We start from the raw sequence: 27,384 nt of genomic DNA on the forward strand, positions 1-27,384 counted from the left end.
CAACATCAACAGTGGATAGCTAGTAATTATACTACTCATGTTAAAAAAAGCACTACTTTGACCAACTCACCATGATATACGCATTACGGTTCATGTAGCGTATCAATTTATCCAAACACCAAAAACAGCATTTCAGACAGTGAGTTATGAACCTGGACAGGCTGTTGTCAGCACCTACACTGATAAAGGCACATCAGTATAGTGATAATGCAGTTGTGTATATATATAAATAAACACACACACACACACACACACCTGGTCATGGCTGGCTTGGAGGGTGCTCCCGGTGCCGTGGAAAGTCATTTGCACTGGGGAGAGGGTCAGATAGGTCACGAAATCCTTACCGCTTTGCGCATCACTGTACTGCACCTGGAAGAGAGGGCAAAGGTAGACAAACGGAGTTATCCCAAAGAGTAAATACAGGAAAAGATCAGTCAAAGCACAAAAGACAAGCCAACTGAAGCATCTCGAGTTTTCAGTGGGAAGTGGCTGGCTCGAGAGTAAATCTTGCATGTCTAATTGCCACCACAGAGCATTTGTGGACAATTACCCCACACCATACAGAGATGGCAATGGAGGGGAATAAATGTAAGGATGTGTATGTGCAATTGAGTCGGGGGGGTTGGTGGTGGTTATGACATCACTGGCGACCCCTCATCATTGAGAGGTTAACTCTGCAGGCATTCCTAAATGCTGTGCAATCAGGACTGTTATGACATGATGTTCCTCTGGGACAGTCTGCTCCTGAGATCCAAGGGCTTTTGGTAATACTGCCTGCTTGTCTGCCCTACTTCTTACTGGCTCTCACTCTGTGCACATGTGTGCATTTGCATGTGTATGTCTGCGTACGTGCGCGTGTGTTTGCCTGGCCTACTTATGCCCAGGACAGCTGCAGGCGTCTTTAATAAATGGCAAAAATAACTACGAGAACTGAAAGAACAGAAACGTCCGACTGACGCAGAGAGACAAAGGACAGCGAGGACGAGTGAGAGAACATAACCGATTCATGGCTTTACACATCAATGGGCAAGCGGAAAAAAGTAAGCTAGCAGGTGTAAGAGAAAATAACTGTGAACATAACAGGGCTTCTAGCTACGTCAGTACAGACGGACTGCAGGCAAAAAAATACAGGCAGGATAAAATAAGTGGCTATTTTGTAGCCATGACTTACAAGAATTTGTTACAATGAATACCATAATCATAATAATTTTGCACACTTTTGTAGATCAATGAACAATTCCCGTAACAGCTAATATAATAGAGAAATGTGACGAACAGTTTGACGCAAGTGTCTATTGATCTTATATACAGCGTGGGTTTTAAGTTTGTCTCTGTGTATTTTTGTTGGCTGAAGAGTTTAAAGTTATTACATTCTTTTAATCAACAGAAAATGTGTGTCACAACACAAAAGTATGCAGGCGCACGTGTGTGTGTGTGTGTGTGTGTGTGTGTCCACTCTCACTGGACCAAAGTTTCTTCTTATGTAGCTCACAATTCGTTGGCCATACACGCTGAACTCGTGTGTGTGTGAGCATGTGCGCGCGCCTGCGTACAAGCAGCTGTATATGATCTGTGACTGAAAGCTTCCAGAGCGAGGTAGGTGTGTGTGTGTGTCTCTGAATGAGTTATGATCATACGTGGAAAAGTGTGTGTGTGTGTGTGTGTGTGTTCTCCAGCCAGCCAGACGCATGGATGTCTGCCCATTAAGACGCAGACCCATTATAACGAACGCAAACACAGAGATATGAACATGTGCATGCGGAGATATGTGTGATGTTACGTGGAGTACATGAGCGCACACACACACACACACACACACACACACACACACACACACAGCTTGCTGATGGGGAGATGGGCCCACAGTGATAAATTGTGGAATGCTATCTGTTATGTGTATGAATGATGAATGTAGTAAAGTGAGCCGTGGAAAAAGCCTTCTCTGACAAGTTAATCTCTAATAAATTCTCCAGACTTCAACATTAAGAAGAGAGAGAAAGGAAGAAAGAGGAGGAAGAAAAGAAACACAGGATATTTTCGGGGTAATAATTATAATAGTTTTGTAACAAGAATCCGATTTCAGAAGTTTGAACACGTATAAAATGAGCTGGAAATAAGCTTCTTTTACGATCTCCTTCTTTTTCTACACAAAATTATAAATCTTTGTGTGTGTGTGTAATTGTCCAGTATGCTGGTTTATATTAGGCCTGTGGTTGGGAGCCTGTGATGTATGGTGTAATCATGCTGTCTGATCGGTAGGCACTTCACTCGGTTCATCCATTGTGCAGTGTCAGGACTCCAGCCGAGGGTGGACTCCACCCTTTTGATGGTGCTGGAGGAAACAGACGTCTCTCATTGTAAGGCGATATATGCTTGGATATATCAAATTTCTAATAATTTCCAACTTCTCCCATTGTCTGTGTGAGTGTATATGCTCGCAAGTGTGTATGTGCAGTTGAGGGAAATGACCAATAACAAAGTATCTTTGACTGTGAAGTGATCTCTAACACAAGTACTTGTGTAACCAAATAAGAATATATATTTTTTTGTCAGTGAAGATGGAATTTGTGATGCAAAAATGCCTCATCATTCTGTGTGTGAGTGTGAATCATATCGCACTCAGAATATCTGTCAAAATAGTCATATGACTTCCTTTCCTTGATATCATGCACTCCTGTTTCAGTCTGAGAAATCAGGGGGTGTTAGTTCTAATTATTAAACTATTGCAACCCTGCTGCTGATTAATCACATTGCTGCATTTAAAATATTTATCAACCGTTGCACATTTTGTTTATTCTTTGCCATTTACCTTCTAAACTGTGTGGAGACACTTCACTCAAGACTTCAATGTCTTTAATATCAACTTGACCAATTGCCATGAAATTCCCAGATGAAGTATCTTTATGAATCTGGTAATCCCCTGACATGTGCTCCACTGCCACTGTGAGGTCGACGTTTGTGGTTTTGAGCAGCATATTTTAAACAGCTACTGGACGGATTGCCTTGAAACATTGTACAGACGTTAATGTTGAAATGTTTTCATTTTGGTGATCCCTCAACTTTCCCTCTAGTGCCATCATCAGGTCGAAACTGTAATCTGTCCAATAATATGCATTATACCCAAAACTACCAGCAAAACTTCATTTCCCATCAGCCTAAACTGTTTTTTTAGTGCTAATTAGCTCATGTCAGCATACTGACATCCTAAAATAGGATGGTGAAAATAGTGAACATTTTACCTTCTGAACACAAAGACAGTATAAACATCAACATGTTAGCATTGTCACTATGAGTTTGTTAGCATTTAGCTGGAAGCACAGGTTCACGCGCCATGAGCATGGCCGTCAAATGTTAGTCTTATAAGTTTTTTTTCCCCTCATCCTCTTGGAGATCTTGAGCTGGGGTTGTAATGCTCATTGACACGTTGTATGTGATATTGAACTATATAAATAAACATGACTAGCTCCAGCCAACCAGCCAAATTCTGCTTAAAACAACAAATTTGGCAGATCACCAATCATCACCTGGAGGCTTTACTCTCTGGCCTGTTGATAACATAGTCAAAGTTCCTGATTACTTTGGGGATTTTCCATCAACTCTGACCTGCAGGCAGAAAAGAAAGTTGCCTGATGTGCCAGCATCAAAGAACATTGCATCATCTCGTTTGCGTTGATTTGGCGGAAACTGAAATAACGAGCATCTTAAAAACAAACCGTCTAATTCTCTCATCCAGGCCGTCTGTTTTGAGTGCATGTTTGTATGCATCTGTGAGTGCATGCATTCTAAACAGGCCTAACTAATCATCCCAGGTCCCAACTCAGAAAACAACCTCTAATCCACTTCCTTTAGAGACAAAGAAGCAGGAGAGTTACGCAAGGCCTGCGATTGATCGGCGGAACTAATGTGGAACGACCTCTGACATCTGGCTTCTAAAGCTGGATGGCTCCTCTTCAAAAGCTCCTCTTCATTCGAACAAACACGAACATGCGCACTCTAAAAAAAGCAACCGCAGCCATAACGGTCATGCAGCCACGCTCAAATTTATATTAAGCGCACAAATATGCATGTGCATACCTACAGACAGAAATCCAAACAGACTTGTAAGGGGAGGGGAAGACGCAACAGACGTCGACGCAAATGTCCATATCTTTAGGACTGTGTTACACAGCGCTGTCAAGGTTACTCCGAAAACAAACACTTGTTAGGTATGTTGTCACGTTACTCCAAAACCACAAAACACGAGCTCTGCCGCAGGACTAAGAGTTTGATTCCAGAAAAAGCCAAGTGCAGGCTGTGAATAGTCAAAGAGCACGGAAATAACTTTAATTTGACTAAAATAAACAAACCCCCCGCCCCCTCAGCTGAGCAACGCTGTCATTGTTGGTGAGAGGCAATTAGAGGTCCACACCGAGCCACTTCAGTGGGGACATGGGGGTCAAGAGTGTTTAAAACACGCTGTTAATACACCTTTCACTTCTTCTAACGGCAGGAGTCTCAGGGCAAACAAAGCTGCTACTCTTAAAACTTTGAGAGCACTTTGAGAGCCCAGAGAAGTCAGATTTCAATGAAAGTTCCAAGGAAGTCAGTTCTTTCTCAAAATTTCCACAAAAACACGTTTCTAGAAAAGTGCAGGTCAAAAGAATACCCACGGTGTATTCTCAGTCCGGTGAGTCAAGTAACATGACAAGATACACTTCTACACAAGCCCACGACTGGGACATTCACTTTTTATAGCAACACACAATATACAAAAATATTCACAAATAGGGGCTCCATGGTGGCTTGACTGGTAAAGTGGATGCCTGACGTACGAAAGTGACCCATTTGCAGCTGGTCTGTTACATCAGTTTTAAATGCTGAAAGTCAGAAAACTATTATTCAGCTGCATTGATATTTTTTAAGGCAACCCAACAATGCAAATAGATGAACCTGAAAGTAGCTGGAGTCATAACCATAGCAGAGGATGGCTAAACTATTATAGCCTGACTGTGTAATGGTTCCTCACGACCATCTAATAAGATCTGTGCATGCTATACAAATCTGATGTACAGTACCAATCAAAGATTTGGACACATCTTCCCTTTTCTTCATTATCGTTACTTTCTACATTCCAGATTGACATTAAAAAAAAACTATGAAATAATACAGATGGAATTTACAGTTTAAAACAAGTGTGCACAAAGAAAAATATGGTTTATATTTTAGATTCTTCAAAGTAGCAACCCTTTGCTTTGATGACAGCTTTGCACACTCTTGCCTTCTTAATACGTATGAGACCATCAGCGGTGTTGTAAAACAATCATCAAAAATATAAAACACACTTTGCTTTGTTTATATATTTTTTTGTTTACCACATAATTCAGTGTGTGTTATTTGATAGTTTTCAGTGTTGGTCCAAACCTTTGACTGGCATGATCATTACCCACTTGTTTCTTCACCACTGGGAACAACACTGCTTTTACACTACATATCACATTCACCCATTCATACACATTCACACACTGATGGCGAGGCCTTCGAGAGCAATTTGGAGTTCAGTATCTTGCCCAAGGACACTTTGACATGCAGACTGGAGGAGCCGGTGGATCGAACCGCTGATCATCTGAGTAGTGCATGACCTGCTGTACCCTCCTGAGCCACAGCCGCTTTTTTATACATCTTTTTTCACCTTTTATAAGTAAGTTAAATGCAATTTAAAGAAATAGCTGAGAAGATCGATACCACTCTCATGTCTGTACACTAAGAATGAAAGTAAAGCTGACCATAGCTTAGCATAAAGAATGGAAACGACAAGCCAAAACACCCTCTACCAGCACCTCTAAAGCTCTCTAATTAACATGTTTGTTCGTTTAATCTGCACAAAAACAAAGTGTAAAAAACTATAATTTGTGGTTTTACAGAGGTTTTGTGTCAAACTATTTCTCTGCCAGGAGCAGTGACGTCTCTAAGTCTTGACGTTTCTGTGAAGTTTCCACGCTAGGTAGATTTATTTACTTTTGGACAGCGCCAGGCTAGCTGTTTCTACAGCGACAGATAATGTGCAGATAATGAAGAGAACTGTTTGGATTCAAAACAAAGTGCCAGGTTAACACACCCTCCATCTCTCCCCATGCTGGGACAGCGCTGGCACACAGCTGCAATCACTGCCTAGTGTTGAGAGCTACATGAAATATGATCAATACTATCAAAATACAAAGAACAAAAGCAAGTTTAAAAAAAAAAAGAAGAAGAAGAAGAAGAAAAAAAAGATTATGCTGCATATTCAAATTTGCAATATGCTGTGCTGGCACTTGAGGGTATTTGATTTAAAGGTTTGCGAATGGGCTTGATTGTGGTGTAAAAACATCATCACTCAGTTTTGCCAAACACACACAGACACAGGCATACGCACCGACACGCACACAGAGGGCCACCATGTAAGCAGAGAGACTCTGCGCCGAGCCAGCACAGCATTAACGGTCTGATTTATACCACCGACAAAACTTGTTTTCGAAGATCGCTCTTCACACAAATATGCCGCAGAGCGCAGCTGGAAGCCATCACGCTGCCGCAGAAATCAAACGTGGTGGGATTAGCCATCCCAAAATGTATTTTCTAACGCAAATCCCAGAGTAAACAGAGAGTGGAGGAATGAGACGATGACAAGGAAGTTGGAAACAAACTGTTAGAGTCTTTGAACGTTTGTACCAGATCAGGCGTTTGATGTTGATACAGAGAGATGAGAGTCAGCAGTGGAGATCAGGAAGGAGGGAGGGGGGGGCAGAAACTGCCAGGCAGGGTACAAGGTGTAGTCGGCACCATCTGAAGAGGTTTTTCTACACAGCCAAAGAAGGAAGCGGAGAGAGAGAAGAACAAACAACGTGGAAGTGTGAGAAATCCTGGGAACTGCACTGAATGGATTTCAACACCAGCCACCCGCCAAGGATAGTGTTTTCATTAACATGGGATTTCCAACATAGAAGTTCTGATTCCAGCACAGCGAAGAGCGCGGGGCCCTCCCTTTTCTCTAAATCCATCTCCAGAGTGAAGTCTGTCATGGCTAGATAACATAACTCGGCTGATGGCTATCGCCGCTGTGTTATTGAGTTTGGATTTAGCAGGTGGACTCAACTGATAGAAACAGTAGATACCGCTCAACTCTTCCAGACACAACCTGGAATGTTATAGTATAGTGTCTTGTTATTTGATCGCCATATGCAAGAGGATATTAATTTTGAAAGCGTTACAATATCCTGTGATATTAAGAGTTAACATCTGCTCCCATATGAGGATTCTTTTTTTTTCTCCTCCTTTGACTTGATCCTGCGCTTATGATTTTAGAGACCCAACTTTACAAAGACTCAAATAATACAAACTAATCCACCAAGTTATGCTTCATGAAGGTCATCAAAACTCCACAGGCTGGTTAAGATCTCTGCTACAATACACAAAGTGGCTGTGTCATATTTTCCATTCGCACAACCAGAACACAACCTCAGGAGGGATGTAATTTCAAATTCATGCTGAAGAAGGTGCTACATTCACCGCGGCTGCCAGTAACTTAGGAATATGGCTTATTGTATTATGTTCAGCAGAAATAATGAGATGCGTGCTTACTGTTCCGTGGCATATTGTTTTTCTGCACCTTTTGTTTTAACAAGGTTCATTTAATTCACGGTGCGTACAGTATAAACGGCAGGCAGTAGTGTGACGACATGGAGCTGAAATGCCAAATCAAATGGTTTTCATCGATTTAAAGGGAGACCACGTCATATCTGAAAGAAGTAATAACACATACAGATGAAAGGTTTGATTAATTAGCAATAAAATGCACTGTTGCTCAGGGATTTCACAGCTAAAGCCTTACTTGGTCTGGCATGACCAGTGTTGGCTAATGTGAAATAATTTAATATAAATATTGCTGCGGAAGGCACTTTATTGTCAGTTCGCTGACTTAATTACTCCAACTGTGCTGCTTATAGCTACGGTGACCGCTGTTCGGCAAAAATGTACACAGCCTGACTTTAAACTTTTGAATTCGACATTGTGGTGTCTGTTTTGTGTTCTCGTTTCCAACTACAGTGCGTCAGTGAGTATGATTAATAACTTAAGTATTATACAGATGTAAACAAATTAGGCCCACTCGTCCAAAGCATAAATCCGATTAAGGAATAAGATGCACACAAAGTAGACTGGAAACTTTTCTGAACAAACAATGCATCATTATCTTTACCCTTTACAAATGAATGTAATATATGTATACTATCATATGTTGCACACATGTCCGCTGCTGCCCACTGGTGTAACTGGGGACGGATTACACACCTTCCCCATTCTTTGCAGTCAATGTCTGAGGAATTATTCTCAGCATTGGTCCAGAAATAAAAGCAGCATGTGATCACACACAAACACACACAAACACACATCCACACACACAGGTCTTTCATCCACACTTCCTTTCTCTCTCTGTCCCTTTCACTCTCCTCTTCTTATTAACTTGCTCAACCACTGAATCACTCCAACTCTGCCAGTGCTCATTCAGACATGGACAAACAGAGATAAACACTCCAGTCTTCCAAGAACCAAGTGCATGCAGACTAGTGTGAAGGAGTGAGAGAGAATACATCCTCTGTGAAGCAGTAGATTTGTCCGGGGTCCAGGTGTGTATCATAGAAAAAAAAAAGAACCATTACATTTCCATCAATCATTGAACTTCTATATAAAAATCTCCTGCTCACTTTAGAGGGAAGTAACAGTTAATAATGTGAAGCGGTGGCGGTCTGTGATGACTCTATTAAGTAATGTGATGGCAGAGTAAATGGGCAGCTGGTGACTGCAATGCTGGGGTCGAACCCTTCGACTTCTTCAAACTACGCAAACAGCGAGAGAAATTTGAGTTAGTAAATTTGTGGAAGAAATAAGAACAGAGGAAGTGATTATGATTAGAAAGAGATGATGAAAGATAGGAAAGAGAGCGATACGGGAAGAAAGAGGGAGAATCTGTTACGTGGCTCCTACTCAGTACTTCATCCTTAGTCCATGTGTTGTCTATTACCTCCCGCTTCTTTGTTTCTGCCCTACTTCCAGCGCACATACCCGCCGTGCCAACAACACGCCAGCCAAATTAATAGGAAATACACACACACACACATACATACAAACACACTGGAATAAGTGCCAGCATCCTTGCTCCAAGCTGGCGTGAGTACAACACACTGTTGCTTATCCAGTCAGAGCTTCCACCAGAGGCTATTTTCCAATCAAATCAAAAGAAGGGCTTAGCAGGTAGGCCCGGGCCTTTGTCTGTGGAGCTGGATGGATGAAACAGACACTATGAGAACGTCCTCAGTGCTTGCTTAGTTGCTTTAATCCAGTGTTGGGCGGTCACTGTAATCCACTCACTTGGATAACATAATTACATTACAAAAACAAAGTTACTAATCAGACAAGGAGATTATTATCAAATTACTAAAAAAAAATGTTTTTTAAAAATGACTTACGGTGGATCTGAGCACTTGTTTGTCAAACAAGTCCGGTGTGGTCAAAGGGAAAGCCGGCTCGACAAAAAGTGGCGCATTATGTGTCCAGTGGAAAAGCAGACAAGTGTATTTTTTTTGGCAAAAACATTTGAAATCTGTCGCGGTTTAGCCCACAAAAACACATAAGAATACATAAGCCTTAAAAAGTCTGCCTAACATGGCTTTGTAGGCAACTACAGGTTCTCATTACAAACCCACATGATATGAAACATTCCCTCAATAGAACACATATTGTCTGCATGTCTCAATTACAGCCTGATTTCCTCGCTTAAGAAGCACGCACACGGAAATATGCGAGGGATGCTCGAGTGTGTATTCGCTCAGATCAATGCATGTAAAGATGCAGAAACACACTCACGTTTACGTAATATGGTTTGTGCAGTATGAGAACGACAAGGACATAAACTTTACACACAGGCTTAGCCCAACTCTTCCATTTCCACTAAACAGAACCTGCTGTGTGTGTGTGTGTGTGTGTGTGTGTGTGTGTGTGTGTGTGCATACGTACAAGTGTGTTTGGGCTTGGCCAGGCAGCAGAGCTCTCTCAGGTTACACACACACAGGAAGGCTCAGAGCAATAACAAAGGCCTTTCAAAGGAACCCTCAGCAGGTTAAGATAAAATGTTTTCGCTCAAACTGATAAAAAGCATCTGCAGCTTAAATGAACAGGCGCTGGTATCAGTGGCATGGTATGCACCGCAGATTGGCCGGCACTGATTAAAACAGACACTGGGCAGTCCTCTCTTTTGCACACACAAAAACACACACACACACACACACACACACACACACACACACACACACACACACACACACACACAGTGTGTGTGTTTCTGATCTGTGTGTGTCCGGTCTGGTAATGACAGAAGCACCTGTGAGGTTTAGTTCCAGCTCTAAATCCATAGCCTGCCAATAATATCCATAGTGAGAGTGAACAGAAAACAGATCGAGCAGTTCTACACTCTCTACTCTCTCTTTCATCATGTTTTTTTTATTTTTTATTTTTTTTATACAGACAGCCTGCATCTCTTACACAGAGAGATTTAAAGTGGGGTGTGTGTGTGTGTGTGTGTGTGCAACTTTTCCTCTTTATAAGCACACAGGTTGACCAGGAACACGTTCCTATTTACAGCAGTGGCCGAGAGGGAGAAGAATCAGGGCAGGAATGTGTGTGTGTGTGTGTGTGTGTGTGTGTGTGTGTTGGGGGGGTCATATTTATGCATGGTCACGCCAACATCTGTGCCATCACTTTAACAAGTGTACATACTGTACGACTGTAGCACAGGGTGTCTGATACTCTAACCAAGTTTAAATGATGACTTTTATTACCTTAATTGATGGCAGTTAAAATGAAATACAAGCCTACATTCCACAAGTGAAATAAATGTGAAATTGGAAACAATTGCATGCCCACCAGCATGAAGGCCTCCTTGATGGGGCTTTTACCCAGAAGAAACTAAACACCAACATAGTTCAATGTGCAACACTGATCTAATTTACAGGAAGGTTCTGATTATAACAACTAATTTTCCATAATTTCTATCAGTTATGAGAACATGATACTGATGATAACATCACCAAAGTAACTGTAGATTATTTGTTAAGATCTGAGAACTAAGAAACTGTGGCCATGGACAACTGCAGTAAGCCGGACTTGATGGTGGAGGTGCTGCTCCTTGTCTGAAAAGAGCTGAATTCATTTTTGTGAAATATAATATTAGGCTTATTAAGCTGCATTGCACAGTGAAGGTCACATATTTAATGAGTGTTTAACTGAGTCTATGACAAACCATCGCCTAGTGACTACTGATAAAATCAGATCTGTCAGGATTATCTGTTTCAGTTCAGCTCGATCACACTGTACATACATGCTTTGCCAATGTATTGGGGGAATGCCTGTGCAATTGCAATGGATGGCTTGGGTCATTTTCCCATTTTTTCCCCACAATTTTCCTAATCTTGACTTTGTTGTATTTAATAAGCTGTTTCCAAGACTCAGATTGTGTGACCATACATTTCAGACCTTCCTTTTCTGATCTACAGGCAGACTTAAAGTAGCATGTTCACATCCTTGCATCTCACCTGGAAGCCCTGGATGCGAGCCAGGTAGTCCAGCTGCTGTGCAGGCTGCACCGAGACGCCGCAGGCCAGGGCTGGGTTCTTCCCCTTCATTGGCAGGGAGGCGTCGGCTGTGGGTGACTGACCATTAAGCAGCAGCTCCCTGGCCATGGTAGCAGTTGGGCTTGGAGAGGAGGCTGAGCCGCTGTAATATGGAGGGTGTCCTGGGGGCAGCGGGGCAGAGCAGGGCCCCATGTCTTTGGATGTCATGTAGTTAACAGAGCCACCACTGCTGCCGCCGGGGCCCGGAGCGTTGCCCCCCTGCTTCCTGCTGGCCTCCATCTCCTGGTAGACGTCGGGGCTGAGGTGGAGGAGACCCTTCTGGGCTGTGGGGGGGTTAGGAGGTTGGGGAAGGAACAGAGGAGGGAGGACAGATGGAGGAGAGAAAAAGAGGAAAAAAATAAGGGTTTGGAAGAGATTGAGATGGAATGAGTAGAAACAGTTAAATTATGGATGGTCACATGGTTTATAAAGAGCAGTAAGGAACAAAGGTATGAGATTTGGAGAGAGGAGACAAGAGTTAATATGGCTCTCATTATTAATCACTGAAATGCACACACACATTTCTCCATCACTCACTACCAGACAATGCCAGGGTGTGTTTGTGCATGTGTGTGTACAAGCGTGTGCATTGGCTCCCAAACTGGCATTCCATCACTGAACGTAGATGACAGTTTCATGTGGTTCAGCACCTGCAAACACTATCAACGTGTCTGCTGGGAAACACCCACCCACCCACCCCACACACACACACACACACACACAGCCTCTTTCTTTCTCGAACACAAACACACAGACACAAATGGAGCATCTACCAATATCAACAGAGCAGCTATGACTTCATCATTGATGGGAAACAGCACCGTCAGCTAACCGGCATCCTGTTTCACTTAGAACATTTCTTCAAATGCAGGCCCAACAGAATCTCTGAAGCAGGTTGGGTCTCAGATCAAGGTTCTTGTGAGAATATTTCAGTGGCTCTGGGAAACGTCCGGAGTGATTTGGATCTGAGAGGCCGAGGCACCTCTGACCAACTTTTTGGTCCAGATATGCTGTGGTTCTAGCCAGAGGAACACAACAGCGCTCCAAGACTGTGTTTCCGATCCAGACCGTTTGGATAAATCTCATTCGTTTATGTTGGCTTTCTTCACTCTGACATCACTGTCCCGAAATGGTCGTGACAGGTGGAAGCAGGAAACACCAACAGGTTGAAGTTCAAAACTTTCGTCACTTTGTGGCTGCCGTGAAAGCGAGAGGGAAGGAATGTAAGACGCGAAAGGAGAAGAAGAAGAGATGTGAAGGATAAAAGAGAAAGGATGAGCTGGGAGCCAGCTCAGATGGAAGAGGAGGTGGGGATGAGTGGATGTGAAAACCATGCAGAGCCTCCAAAGCCCAGCCAAGGTCACCAGAGACAGGAAGACCAGCTGTGTGTGTGTCAGTGTGTACGTCTGTGTGTGCTTGTTTGTGTGTGCGTACAGACCCAACAGCTGGGAGAGAAAGCGCTGGAGTGAGCGCATGACTGACAGGCCACTTCCTGTTTGAGTTAACATTACCATCACACGTAGATACACACATGCAAAGACAGACACTTTAGTGCACTTGGTCTAAAGTTTCTGGGAACCTGCAGACAGTATTTCCCATTATGAACAATAAGCTGAGCAGAGAAGCTGAAGGAAACAGCAATGAAATCCAGGACCTATTACTCATACTACAACAGACTGCCCCATGCCAGCAATGACACAACTGCTAGGATTTTTTTCCCCCTCCCAATCATGATGACAACTTTAATTTGAATTTACGCAAGTAAAACTCACAGGCCTGTGCATTCTGTAAGTATCATCAAAAATTAAAGGTGTTAGCCAACATGACATCAGCTGTGGACAAAGAATATTGTGGTGGTGGTGGTGGGGGCAGGGATAGGGGCAGTGAATGCAAACCATGTGAGTGTGTGTGAGATTGTCTGCAGAAACCGTGTGTGGGCGTGTCAGTGAGGATGTTTGCATGTTTGCATGTGACTGAGTGCTTGAAGCTGGTGTCAGCTTAGAGCGTGACAGTAAGAGAAAAGACAAAAGAAGAGAGACAGTGAGAGCGAAGAAGTAAGAGTGACGGAGTGTTTGTGTGCGTGAGGATGTTGGGTAGAGATTGTGAAACTGTGTACATGAAGTGGGAGCAAGTTAGAGAGAGGATAGAGCAGGAGGTGGTGGTGGTGGTGGGGTGGGCGCAGAGTGAGGCTGAGAAGTGGGGAATGAAAGAGTAAGGGGGAGAGAGTGTGTGTGTGTGTGTGTGTGTGTTTGTGGTGCTGGTTCCAGGCAGTTTTGGAGGGGTCCCACCCAGACTCGGCGTCCGGTGGGCCAGGGGAGCGCTGGAGGGAAGCCAGAGCCAAGCATGAGCCTGATCGAAAACAGATAGGGCCGGAGCCCGCCACTATAAATCACCACGGTGGAGCAAGACCCTCACATAGTTCACACATGCACACGACGCACGGACACACATTCACACACACACAAATATGCACAGCAGGAAATGAAATGTGGCAACTCGAGTGAAAAGCCCTGCTGCAATACCCCTGGGAATAGAAGGGAGAAAAATCACTCTCTTCTTACTTCTTTTTCTTCTTCTTCTTCTCTTTTACACTCCCTTCCTGTCTTCTAAGCCACCCTGTTTGTTGTAGCACTGCATCCCACAGCTCACACGGGGCAAAGGACACAAGCACACACTTCAATACACACGCATACACAAATACAATGAGTGCTTTTGGGTGCTTGAGGGGTGCATGTGTTTTATGTGGAAGAGAAAGAACGGAAGGACGAAGCCATAAGTGAACAGCCTGTGACATATTTACCTATTTTCTTCTACTTTGCCTTATATAATATAGCACATAATGCAGAGAACAGTTTGTATGTTACCCCGGGTACAACTAGCCGCTATATGATTAACCCATTTTCTGGATATTAATATACCACCACATTTATTACCCAAAAGATTACCATAATATTTATGGGTGATGTTTTCTCATAAATAATTCTGCTTTCTGTATAAGCTGACCTTTATTGTAGTCTTACGGTTACTGGCAGAGTCGGCCTTTTCCGTTCAGGATTTAAATTACATACCAATGCCGATGGATGCACACAATTTCCTACAATGAAGAAGACAACATTGAATCATGACTTCGTTCATAACGTGTTGGATAATATTCTTGACAATAAGAATGTATGAATCCTCCCAGCCCACAGTTTATTTAGGGGCACTGTAAACAGTTCATAGATGTACTATAACAACGTGATACCAGATACCACAATGGCGCCCATTCATTTGAATGAATCTTTATAATGGTAGTGTTCCTCCTGGCCAGAGGGGATGTTTTAGCTACAGTAGCATGGTTGGTCACTCGGACAAATTAGCTGAAATGCTGACGAGCCACGCAACCCAGCTTTCCTAATACATCACTGAAACAGATGCACAAGTTGCTCTTCTTCTATAGCTGCTCAGGTTTGCTACTCTGAATGATTGATTCATGTGTTATTTTCAACTGACCTGAATTACTTAAACCACTAACCTCATGTCTGCAAATCGGGGACTCAAATCTCAAGGTTTTAAAGATTAACCAGGGTTTAAATGCTTTTACTGCCCTCTCCGGTTCAATTCATGAAGTTTGCTGGACCGACAGTCAAGCATCACTGAAGGGTGTGGTTGGGTGGGCTCTGCTGTATCAGTAACCGCACCCAACAGTTAAGTGAAATTGAACTTAGCCGTGAAACAGCTCCTGTAATTTGAACACTTGTAAAGTCTGTCAAGAGCTAGATGTGAAAATATCCACAAGTCGAAGCAATTAGCCTTCAACTTTGATTGCGCAGAAACTATTCTAGACAAACAACTCGTTTTATTTATTTTCTCCAAAAAAGAAATAATACAAAAATCACACTTCAGCACAAACTAAAATTATCACCGTTTATCACATAAAAAGATGTTACAATAATTCTGTTGCCAGAGAGCTTATTTTTTCGGCGTATTCCTGCAATTCTGCAATCTGATTAAGTTATTTCCACTTCTATTCAATAAACTGCATAGTCAATCAAAACAACGGACAAATCAGAAACATCTTCCATTCAGCAATCATGGACACACACACAGAAAACTGAGACCAGCTGTATCTGTTTGAATGAGCTGTAAATGGTGTTTATGCAATAAACATTATTCAGACATTAGCGTTGTGTGAGTGTTGTGCGGTTTGGGAAACTTTAAAGAGGTAATTAGCGGATATTTAAGCCGCATGCTGAGTGTGAGATAAACTATGAGTGGAAATGGCACAGAACCAACGGCACACTCCAAGCCAATAATAGAAATGATCACCAAATGAGGAAGACTTCGCTTCCCAGGGGGCTCTGCTCTGGAGGTATTGGGCAATCCCTGGACCTTGGTTTACCAAAGGAACCACAACCACCAAAATAGTTTATCCAAGAGAACAACCATTTATCTATAAACATAATTTAGATGATATATCTTTCAGAAAATTGAACTAAATCACACATGTGAGTGCTATGTAAGTTATGGCAGGGGCTCCGTTCTCATCTGGATTCTGTATATCATGTCTTAACCCGCAATGAGGAAACTCAAAAAGTCAAAGTGATTAGTCCTACCAATCTGTTTTGTACTTTTCAACATGAAAAAGCTGAAACATCACATTCATTCTCCCCTCTGGACCGAAGCTAGATACCCGATGTAAGAGCACTGCAGCTCTGCCAAAAGCCTCCATTAGGGCCGAGTGACGACAGCACATTCGGATCTAATAAGGCTATCTGTTTGTTTTCCACTCTGCTGCTCCACATCTCACAGACTATTCATTTGTCCCCTAAACTGCTCTTTCTCAAGCTGCTGGCATTTACTTTGCTGGCATCCAGAGTGAGGCTGCTCGCAGTGTGTCCTTTTATCAAGCTGGGACATCACAACAAATCAAGCTCAGATATTATGATGCACGTAAATCTGCTTAAGAAACAGCATGACTTTAAATTCTTTGCATTTTTACACCTGTAATAAATATTAACTTACTCAACTCCCACACCATAGGAAAATAACATCGCTGCCAGACTCTGGAGAGCAGGAAACTGAAAATAGAATGTCATGTCACTATTTCGAGCATTTGACATTGTGAGAGGAAGGCCTTTTCATTGTTTTTATTTTGATTACAGACAAGACAGCCAACTTAACAAGAGATACAGCTGATAGAGACCAGCTGCTTCCTACAAAATTGCATCCTTATGACTTTTATTTAAGAGCCCTACCCCCCTCTATAAATGAAACATCCCATGAGGCAATCACATACGCATTTAAATTCATACATAAATCCTGTCACGAAATGATTTCGTATGTCTGCAGAAACCAAAAAGTAAATAAGTAGAGGATTGGTTTCCAAATGGATGTGACAACTGAGGATGTTTCCATTACTGTATTTGCCTCTTATCAGGTTTCACACAGAGGAAAGGAGACCCGCAAAGCAAACACGTTATTGTCAGCTTACTGCAGCCAGTGGGTCCAATACAGCAGCACTATACCTGCAGCTATAGAAGCATTTGTCAGCTATACAAGGAGTCTGGTAATCTGCAGTTTGACACGTCGGGTTTCAGTGCACCGTGAGACTAAACAAGACCCGAGAGTTTACACCCACTCCAGCAGCTCTATGACACTGTACTTAGGCGCAGCGGTGCTTTGAGCTGAATGTCAACGTCGGCATGCTTACATGCTCTCACTGACAATGCTAACATGCTTATGTGTACCACGTTAACGTCTTAGTTTAATGTGTTTACTAATTAACACTAAGCCCAAAAAGGCTGTTGGAAATGATATAAGTTATTGGCGTTAATTTTGAAGGGGATTTCATGTGAACTGAATGAACATCGACTGGTTGTCGAGATGTTTCACTAAGAAATACAGTGCTACATAAAGTGCCATACACGCTGTTTTATACGACCTTTGTATGAGTGTTTTAATGATGATTAAGTTGTGTCAAAGTTCCAGTACTTTTTTCACGTGTTCTTATTTTGACTACAGCTGGTATGTGAAAGTGAGATATATCTTGCTTCATATCATCATATATCCTGTGACACCGTTTTGTGTCTCTGTGTGTGCAGGATTATGGGTATGTGTGTGTGTGTGTGTGTGTGCGCGCATCTGTGCTCCGGTGTGCTTGTGTGTTAATCCTGAGTGAAAGGCTACGTTTTATTTAGCACAGGAAGGCAGTGGGGGGACTCCCCAGAGGGCCTCAGTGTGCCGGCCCTGTAAGCCTGTGTGAATGAGCCTGAATTCGTAGGCTCCCCACGAGGACGCACGGCCGATTAAGCTGACAGTCAGAAGCCCATTGACCAGTCACAGAGATTAAACGCCGGGCCATCTCGGCGGCTAAAACCACCTGCGGGATGGAGGGAGCGATGGAGAGCCAGAGAGGAGGAGGAGAAGGAAATGGAAAGAGACACAGGGAGACGTGCCGATACTCACTGTTACTTGTCGCTTCAGTAAATGACGCCTTTTGTCCATTCCAGCCTTTGTTGTCCATCTGTAGTGATGCGGACAGAAGGAGAGAAGGGGGAGGTAAGAGAGATGTAGATTCTTGAACAGACAGCTTCTTCACGCATGTCAGACGAGTTCCTTCCTACTGTTTTGGGCCACAAAGAGACGAACGCTCACAGGAGGGGATACTTAAGGAGCCTAGTGTCTGTCTAGGCCAGCTACTTAATTAGGGGGGTTGTCAGTGTTTGGTAAGTAAAAAAAAAAAGGCTCCTAATCAGTGTGGTACTTCTGCTGTGGTATGCGTGCCTGCCTGCACAAACACACACAGCCACAAGAATGCATGTGCGAACCTGAAAAACAAATCATTTCTGATGTGTGTGTGACATGGCTGTAAACAAATGCAGGGGTGCATTTGTTTTAAAACCACCCCCAAAGTCTCTTCACACTTGTGCATGGATCACCTACAGTCCCACGGTGGGAATGTAGTGCAGCGGAGCTCCCTAAAAGAAGGGGAGGGCAGGGAACGAAGAAAGGAATCTAAAGCGAGACAACCTGTCCTACAAAACAGGAGCTCGCCAAACACTGTTTAATCATTCCATAAAGCTAGGGGTTGTCTGAGGATCTAGTGAGAAGAAGGTCGGCCGTTCAGCTAATTCTTATAGAGATGTTTTCAGAGTTGTCAGGCCAATGCACAGCCGTGTATTAGCCACTAACTCTATTCTGTCTAAATATTCTGCCTTGAGTGTAACCAGAAAGGTCACCTTTTGCCAGGAATTATCTTAAACAGTGAGACTGCTTATTTCCAGTACAGCAGACTCTCATTAATCTGAAACCTTAGACGTCAAAACATAGTATTTTATAGGGCTAAAACAAATAAAACATGCAATGATGTGGAAAGAAATTCAATAACTTGTGTGCAACATTTGACATGTGCTTGATGACACGTGCCTTTTCATCTGGAGTGTTTTCAGCATGCAATGGGTTCAACACTTTCAAAAATGAATGTGTTGAAGCTTTGGATATTTGTCAGGGGTTACTACATAAAAGATCAAGCTGAGTAATGCCAGAGCTTAACTGTTTAGTATGGAGGATGAAGGCAAAGAAAGAGACACACTGGATTTTGGTGTCTTTGTAGAAAACAAGTAAATGTCAGTCATTCTGATAAGAGCAATGTCTCATCCTTTGGCTATATGGCACAGCTGTTTCGATAAAGATGTCTCTAGCAGCACACGTCTAACTAATGAGCTGTCTGGGGAGCAGCGGCTATTCTACAGAAAGCCTGGTTATGTAACATCATCTCGATCTCACTGCGCTCCCCTGAGCCTAAAAACCAATGAGGTGAATAAAGATGATGGAGATCAATGGTTACTTGGAAAATAGACTGGCTCAGAGGAGTTCTGAACATGTTGCATAACAGGTCAGCAGTACTGGAACTCGTGATGTATATCTGAGAATTGATGAAGTATCAGCACTTTTTTAAATTTTGATGTGTGTTCGATGAGATACTGATGATCATACAAAATAAGAGCGCTGCAGAGAAATCCTTTATGTAATCATCTGCCATACTGCTGACATGACTGGAATACTGATTGCAGAATGTCCTATATACATATCAGTGTGTGTGCGTGCTTCTGCATTTGGTCAAATGATATAAACTTGAGTATGTGGTATGCATCTAATGTGGGTGACAGACATTTCTGCCAGCTAAAACTCTATATGATGTAAGCCTCATTTGTGGAACACAATCACTTCAATAATGTTAAAATACCTGAGAGGATTCCTCATATGGATTAGGGCCACACCAGTGGTTATTTATATTATTGATTAATCTGACTTTTATTCTCTTGGATTTATGTGATTAATCCTTCATAAAATGTCAGAAAACAGCGAATAGCCAACGAAAGGTCGTTGATATATTCCTTCCAATATCATAGAAAAACCAGCAAATTTTCACATTTGAAATATTTAGTTGTTTAATCAACTACTTGTTTGAGCTGAAGCTATTTGTTAATCAATACAAAAATATTAGCAAAAAAAAAAAGAAAATTCATGGATCCTTTTTTTCTTTAATGTGAAGATTTGCTACTTTTCACTGTTTTATATTACTGAATATTACTGAAGACGGAATAGTGCTGGTTGAACAAAAACAAGAAATTTGAAGACATCTAAATGGGTTTTGGGAAATACTGACATTTTATAATAACAGATCAACCAAAATTGATGGATTAATTATTTATGTAACAGAGTTTTTGTTCAAAATACTGAACATGACGAAAGGAATTAAAAATCTATTTAAGTTTCCGTTCATCAATTTAAACACGTTATTGAAATGTTTTGTTTCGAGATGTCATTATAGAGCCTGTTGGTACCGTGTACAATACGAGTGCTGTATCCGTGTTTCGACTGGGATGTATTTGAACCAGTTTGTGTTTAGTAGTGCTTTGATTTCCAGTAGCCTATGTGTCTCATATGTAGAACTACTCTCCCTCTCAGCAGATAATGAAAATCATCATAAGCTGCAGACCTGATCACTTCCTCCAGTACAACGTTGACAGCGCACTGTACATGCAAACTACTTACACGTACAGTAATCGGGCATTACAATAAATGAACAGAGTGGAAGACGTGTATATAAACTAAAGTTGGTCTAAGCAAGAAAAGTACAGTGTGTACCTCGGTGGGGTTCTGAGGGACTGTGGAGGCCTTGTATCCCAGCTGCAGGAGCATCGCCTCGGCTGCGTTCCGCTTGGCCACTTTCTTGTTAGGTCCTGTTCCCGTGGCAACTTCGTTATTCACCTTTACCTGCATGTGCACGGATGCAAACACATGCACAGATACATACACATGAGATACAGAACAACATGATTTTCGGATTCGCTACTGAGAATTACAGCTGTAGATGAAAAACAACATCAGATGCGCTTTTCTCATGACTTTTCTCTTCCTGTCACACTTTTGTTCACTTTCAGTCGTGAACGCTTTGGGCCGAGTCATTGCAACAAAAAGCCTCAGAGTGAAGTGTTTGTTTTTCCAGTGATCCCAAAACATTAAATCTGTCTACACAGAATGTAAGCAGATATTTCCAAGAGAATATCAGACGTCGTTATGTTATGCAAACAGACAATTACACTCTACAAATAACATTCTGGGAGCCAAAGCCTGTGAACAGAGAGGCCTCGGTGCACTTACTCAAAGCGGTCTGACATGCTCACTAAGTGCTCATCTGAAAGCATCGAGTAAGTCACATACAACGAGAAGAAAAGCCTCAATAAATTACCAAATTGCTAAAATAAACACAATCAATCTGTCTCTTTTTTTATTTTAAAAGATGATCACCCACTCAAAAGGCATTTGACACTTTCCTTGAGCCTTTTTCCATCAGCAGCGATGGATTCAGAGGAAAAAAAAAAGATGCGAAAACAAAGACTCATTTGAGTCCTGCTGCAACGGAAACAATGTGGAAATTTTAGAAGAGTGAGTGGACTGCACAAAGGGAACACACACACTGGTGCAGGGCCTAATGTGTGTATCAAAGAGGCATGGAGAATAGGTTTGAGGCTGAATTACGGCTTGATGCTAAGAGAAGCTCTGTTCTTCTTATGAAAGAAGAGGATTACGGAAAGAGAGACAAAGAGCGAGAGTTTGACCGAGAGAGACGGACACAGAGAGACGAGTATGAAGAGTAAGACAAAGAGAGCCGCAGTTGAAATGTTGTGCTGGAATTCAAACGGACTGCGCCAGTTTTGCTAGTTGTCGTCTCTCATGCACGAAACAGACTCACTGAGGTTGGAAGACACACACACACAAACCAAACTACAACCCCAATAAAAGTTTGGATGCTGCGTAAAATGAAAATAAAAACAGAATACAATGCTTTGCAAATCCTTTTTTGACCTATATTCAATTTGATACAAAGATATTTAATGTTCAAACTGATAAACTTCACTGTTTTTTGTAAATATACACAAGTCGATCCCTGCAACAAGTTCCAAAAAAAATTGGGACAGCATAATTACCATTGTGTTACATGACCCTTTCTCTCAAAAACACTCAACAACACAGCGTTTTCGACTCTAATTGTTGAGGTTTTGAAAGCAAAATTCTTTCCCACTCTTTTCTTGCTCAACGTTCTCCATTGTCGTATATTGTGCTTCATAATGCCTAACACATTTTCAAAGGGAGACAAGTCTGCAGACACGTCAGTCTAGTACCTGCACTCTTTTGCTACAAAGCCACGCTCTTATAAAACACATGCAGAACGTGGCTTGGTATCGTCTGGCTGAAATAAGCGAGGATGTCCCTGAAAAAGATGGATGGCAGCATTTGCTGATCTAAGGCCGCATTCAGACAGAATCCGGTTACGTTCAGTACAAACGGACACACACACCAACAGACCCCCACACTGCCACACAACCATCCTGATCCTGATGCCTGTGTGGACCTTTCAGCCATGATTTTTACTTTGACTTATCAAGGCACAGCGCACTTTCCCCACTTTCCATTAGTGCACTGATGAGCCGTCAGCTGCGTTTCTGGATACTGTTGATATATAGCTCCTACTTTGCATGGTGTCTTAATAATATTCATACCTACATGTTTTGAAAATGATGCCACCTGTGGAATCGACGGTCGAACCATCATTTTGTAACTGTATTATTCAGCATGCTTACAGAGACTCGCATACATAGACGAGTGGGATAATAGGGTAGCTTTAACCTGCAAATCTGTATAAGTTATGGAGATAAAAGAGACTTGCAATGCCAGTTTCTATGAAAAACTAGGCAGATCTAATCCAAGGCAGACCAAGAGTGATATGCCAGTGCCAGATCTTAACCGCAATAAACTAATTGACAGATTTTTACAACTTGTTTTCCTGTTGACGAGTAACAATGTGGCTTTTTTTACGCATGACTTCTAGTACTTTATGCGGCCCTTAAACTGTAACTGTGGTATCTGATGAGATTCTTTCTCCATACAAAGTCCAGGCTCTGTTTACCGGATTAGTGATAAAAAGCAAATCATCTATAATTTAGTTAAGAGTCAAAGATCGTTGCTGCAGCAAGACCGTGACATTTTATTCCATTAATGAATACTGGTTCCTTATTACACAGACCACATTCTAATATCCAGTGCAGAATAGACAGACAGTGTGCGCTTTCTTTAATAGCAACAACAGCTTAAAATGGCAATTTAACAGTATAAAACAGTTGGCTGCCTCAACGAGGAAAACAGGGCCGTAAAGATGGATGTTCATTTATTTGGAGCTTTATATGCATGCTGTAAAAGCAATAAATATCATAACAGCAACAGAACCTGCCAAGGGGGAACATGAGGATGAGAGACAGAGTAAGAGAGTAGAGAAAAGGGGAGGTCCAGGTCTATAACAGTATACAGAAGAGAATTCACAATGGAAAATCATCTACTACAAGTAAAATGTTACCAGAGATAAAATTAACTTGTCTAGATTTCATATGTGGTGCAATGCAGGATACATAATACATAATTTCAACAATCTTAAATTTTTTGTTGCTTTGATACAAAGCATTAATACTGGACGACACTAAACAATAATCAATTAATAATCAAAGACATTGAGGGCTCAGTTGCTGCAGGGGATCCCTGTTAAACCACTTCTGTCATTGTACAGCTGATAACAAAGGAGAAATTACAAGGAAAATGTCTAGGAAATATACACTGGAAAACAAAAAGGATGGGTCAATTTTTTGGTGCTTAAAAGAACAAAGATCTGTCTTGAAATGAAATAGTTTTGGGGCCCGGGTCTTGTCCTACAACATGGGGTTTTGTTGGTTGCACGCAGGTTCAGACTAGGACTACATACAACCATGGGCGGACTGGGACCAAAAATCGGCCCTGGCATTTTGGACCAGAGCAGCCCACAACAACCCCCCCCAAACCTCCCCACCCCCGAGGCGAACCTTTTTCTCGTGCGCCATATATGCGCCATGCGCCCGAGTGTAACCAGCCCACCCCCCGCTCCTGCGCGGCCCACATTGCCCATCGCTAAGCCCAAGAGTGTGTTTGGGGTGTGTGATCGACTCGGTAAATATATATATATCGGGACTTGTCGGCCCAAATAGCACGTCGGCCCACCGGGCAAATGACCGGTATGCCAGATTGCCAGTCCGTCCCTGCATACAACCAGATCACGGTATTATGCAGCAGCAGGCTGCCTTTGGCCAGGCAGAGAAGGTTTCTTCTTGGGTTTCCCCTGTTGCTATAAAAAAATAGTCAGGGTCCTCCTCTACCCATCCTTTGATTTATCCTTTATCCAAACAGTCTCTTGCATGTCTTACACACGTTTTCTTTTACTCTTCAGTGACTGTGTATTAGGGTCTAAGATCTGCAAAAATGCTGATGACCCACGCTAAATTCTGCACCTGAATGCATCCTGTGTTGTCACAGAGCTTCTCTTCCTCCTGTGCAAACATAACTCCCATCCGTTCACCCTTTTCCATCCCAATCCCAGATAGATACTCACAACCCCATATAAAATTAGGTGCGACGAGGCAGACAGGAAACGGGATGATGGAGTTGGAATCAAACTGGTGACCAGTTACAAATTCCTTAGGATTGTAGGGTTTATTTTTTAATAAAATATGTGCCAATGGTGAGAATATGAAACAAAACCATTGTTTACCTGCATGATGAACTCCCGGCGTCGGGGCATCCCCCTTTCAGAGAGCAACAAGTACTCTGGTTCCTTCTCCTTCTTGGCCTGCTGGATCTGGGCCAGACGGCTGATCGGGTTCATGCCCTGGCCATAGTCTGGTCCCGTCTGGGAAGGAAAGAGAAAAGGCATTTGATCACTTCCAATCATCACAGACATTTATCGTATTATCACAACCGTCCGCAGTCTATACTGAGCTTAACTGATAGTGCAGTAGGTGTGTACGTGTATTCTTTGGTAATATGCAATAGTACTGTACACGAGTGAACGGCAATGAGTCATCTGCAATGGATAGATGCAAAAGATATGAAGAACACAGGAAATTAACAGGAAAAGGTTCACACATTTTTTTGGAATATCAGTGACACTTGAGCTATTATGTTCCCACATCAGCCTTGACCTTTTTTTGCAGTAATTAAAATAGCGACAATTAAATGCTATGATGGTCTGCTAAAATATGTTATGATTGGCAACACTTCAGAGATTACTGTGAGATGCCTTGAGTGTGTATTTGAATTCATAGACTGAAATCACAGACTGTATGCCCAGAACGCAGCTGCTGCACCTTGAGGATGGTCTTGGTACGTTTCTTGTAGTGCGTCTTGGGTTTCTCCACCACGGGGATGAAGGGCAGCTTCTTAAGGTCCTGCAGGATGGACAGAGCAGCACGCTTCTTGGACAGCTTCTTGCTGTTGCCCTCGCCCTCGGCGGAGAACTCACCCACAGTGACGCGGGTCAGGAAGCTTTTCATGTGTGGGGGGCCGCTCTCCTTCAACACCTGGGAGGATACAGGACGGACAGGTTTGCAAATGAAGGACTTGAAACTTACTGTAAGTTTTTTTTATACTAGGTTTGTCGCATGGAAAACACACACGTTTAAAATAAAGCACAAAAAAAAAAAGATTTGATGATGATGTGTTTTTGTCGTACATGATATGTGTGAGGGAGTGTGTGCAGCGCACTCTGCAAGCAGCTACACCAGGTGGTCCAAAACATCTGTTCTCGATGGTCACAGCGCTACCCACCCATATGCGCGTGTGTTATTCATATACAAAACACACACACACACACACACACACACACACACACACACACACACACACACACACACACACACACACACACACACTCGCGTACAAACACACATATGAAGAGGAACATGTTACTAGATGACAGTCTCTAGTGTTGAGGGCTCAGTTTCCTTCCTCTAGCCTCCGGTCACCTGGGAGACCTAAAACAAACACCGGCTGGCGTTAGGTCATGCTTCTGCAATCACATCTACTTCCTGTGAAGTCCGAGAACAGTGTGTAAGTGTGTGTGTCAGTGTGTGTGTGTAGCAGGTGGGGTTCTCCCCAACCTTATTTAGGAAAACACACTGGAGGAAGAATTAGGTTTCACACACTTACTGAGTCCAACAGTACATGTTCGGCTAATGTGGACGCCTTTTTCGATTCATAGCTCACTGACTTTCTTCCGTGCTCTCCCTCTAGCTGTAGCTGCTGCCTGTAAATGTTTCTTTGGATTTTCCAAAACCCTCCCCACCACCACCTCCAACTCCACCACCTCCCACCTCCTCTCTCTCTCCCCTGCTCTCCTTTATTTGAGCTCAATTTGCGGTGCAGACAGCACAAATTGTAGCAATCAGATGCAATCTAGAAACAGTTAATTTGAACCCAGTGACCGATAAAACAGATTAAACTGATAAGCGGAACCTTGAGCATTCCTCAAATACTTCACACATCAACACAGACTAATACCAGACCTTGAGGAGAACAAAGGATAATGTGTGTAAACCCCTCCATCCTTACTACATAACTATACTACGACAAACTCTGAACAAAGAAAGGCTGAAAGGCCCATAACTCCTACAACACAGACAACTCCAGAAACATAGAACATCTAAATCATTCACTTGCTGTGAAATTGCATGTCAACTTTATTAGATAAAGGCAATAAAATGATGTTAGATTGAGTTTTCTTCATCCTGGCAAATCTATCCTGACAAAGTAAGCGCAGGACTCTCCCTCGTTAACATGGTTGACACTGGCCTCGTGTTCACTGTCAATGTACCTGTTAGCCTGTCAGCATTCCTGCACAATGACTTTAAGTACATGTAAGGATGTGTGTTGTAAGGAAGCCTTGAAGCACTTGCTGTCCAAGCTAACAGCCAAACTCACTCCCACCCAGGGGATCTGCTCTGGTCTTGCTCATCACCAGAAAAAGGAAATGTAACATGGCAGCTTCTTGTACATTACAACATTCAATGGGACTAGATATATCCGATTTCTGAACTTTCTCAACTCAGTCGATGGTGTCGATGACACTACACGTAGCTGGCCACTGGTCGGCTGAGATTATGTCACTTGGAGAAAATAAATTTCAGCTATTAACAGAACATAGATGTAATTGGGGTTTCTGGTGCCACTGCAGTGAATGATTTATTTAGCTGTCCTCACATAATCACTCATTCAAGCTTTCTCTCTCTCTCTCTATCTGTGTCATCGAAGGCTCCTCTAAACATGTGTAACTATTCAGTTTAAGTGGTTGAGCAAGATGGTA

General features: G+C 42.5%; 1 protein-coding gene across 3 annotated transcripts in view; it reads right to left on the bottom strand.

Annotated features, from left to right (window-relative positions):
• Positions 1–27,384, bottom strand: part of stau2 (staufen double-stranded RNA binding protein 2) — an 81,074-nt gene that overhangs the window by 26,019 nt on the left and 27,671 nt on the right. The window contains exons 8-14 of one of the 3 annotated variants that reach the window (XM_027274162.1): positions 25,391–25,603; positions 24,796–24,933; positions 20,811–20,939; positions 18,126–18,183; positions 14,747–14,772; positions 14,240–14,322; positions 11,716–11,962 (exon numbers count right to left, since the gene is read on the bottom strand). In XM_027274162.1, coding sequence (XP_027129963.1) covers positions 11,851–11,962; positions 14,240–14,322; positions 14,747–14,772; positions 18,126–18,183; positions 20,811–20,939; positions 24,796–24,933; positions 25,391–25,603 — 759 coding nt within the window. In that variant the 3' untranslated portion in view covers positions 11,716–11,850. Of the gene's footprint in view, positions 1–255; positions 370–11,600; positions 11,963–14,239; positions 14,323–14,698; positions 14,773–18,125; positions 18,184–20,810; positions 20,940–24,795; positions 24,934–25,390; positions 25,604–27,384 lie in introns of those variants that run through there. The other 2 variants (XM_027274161.1, XM_027274160.1) reach the window with 2 other exon arrangements.

Source organism: Larimichthys crocea, chromosome XXIII (genome assembly GCF_000972845.2).
Source record: "Larimichthys crocea isolate SSNF chromosome XXIII, L_crocea_2.0, whole genome shotgun sequence".
Lineage (NCBI taxonomy): Eukaryota > Metazoa > Chordata > Actinopteri > Sciaenidae > Larimichthys > Larimichthys crocea.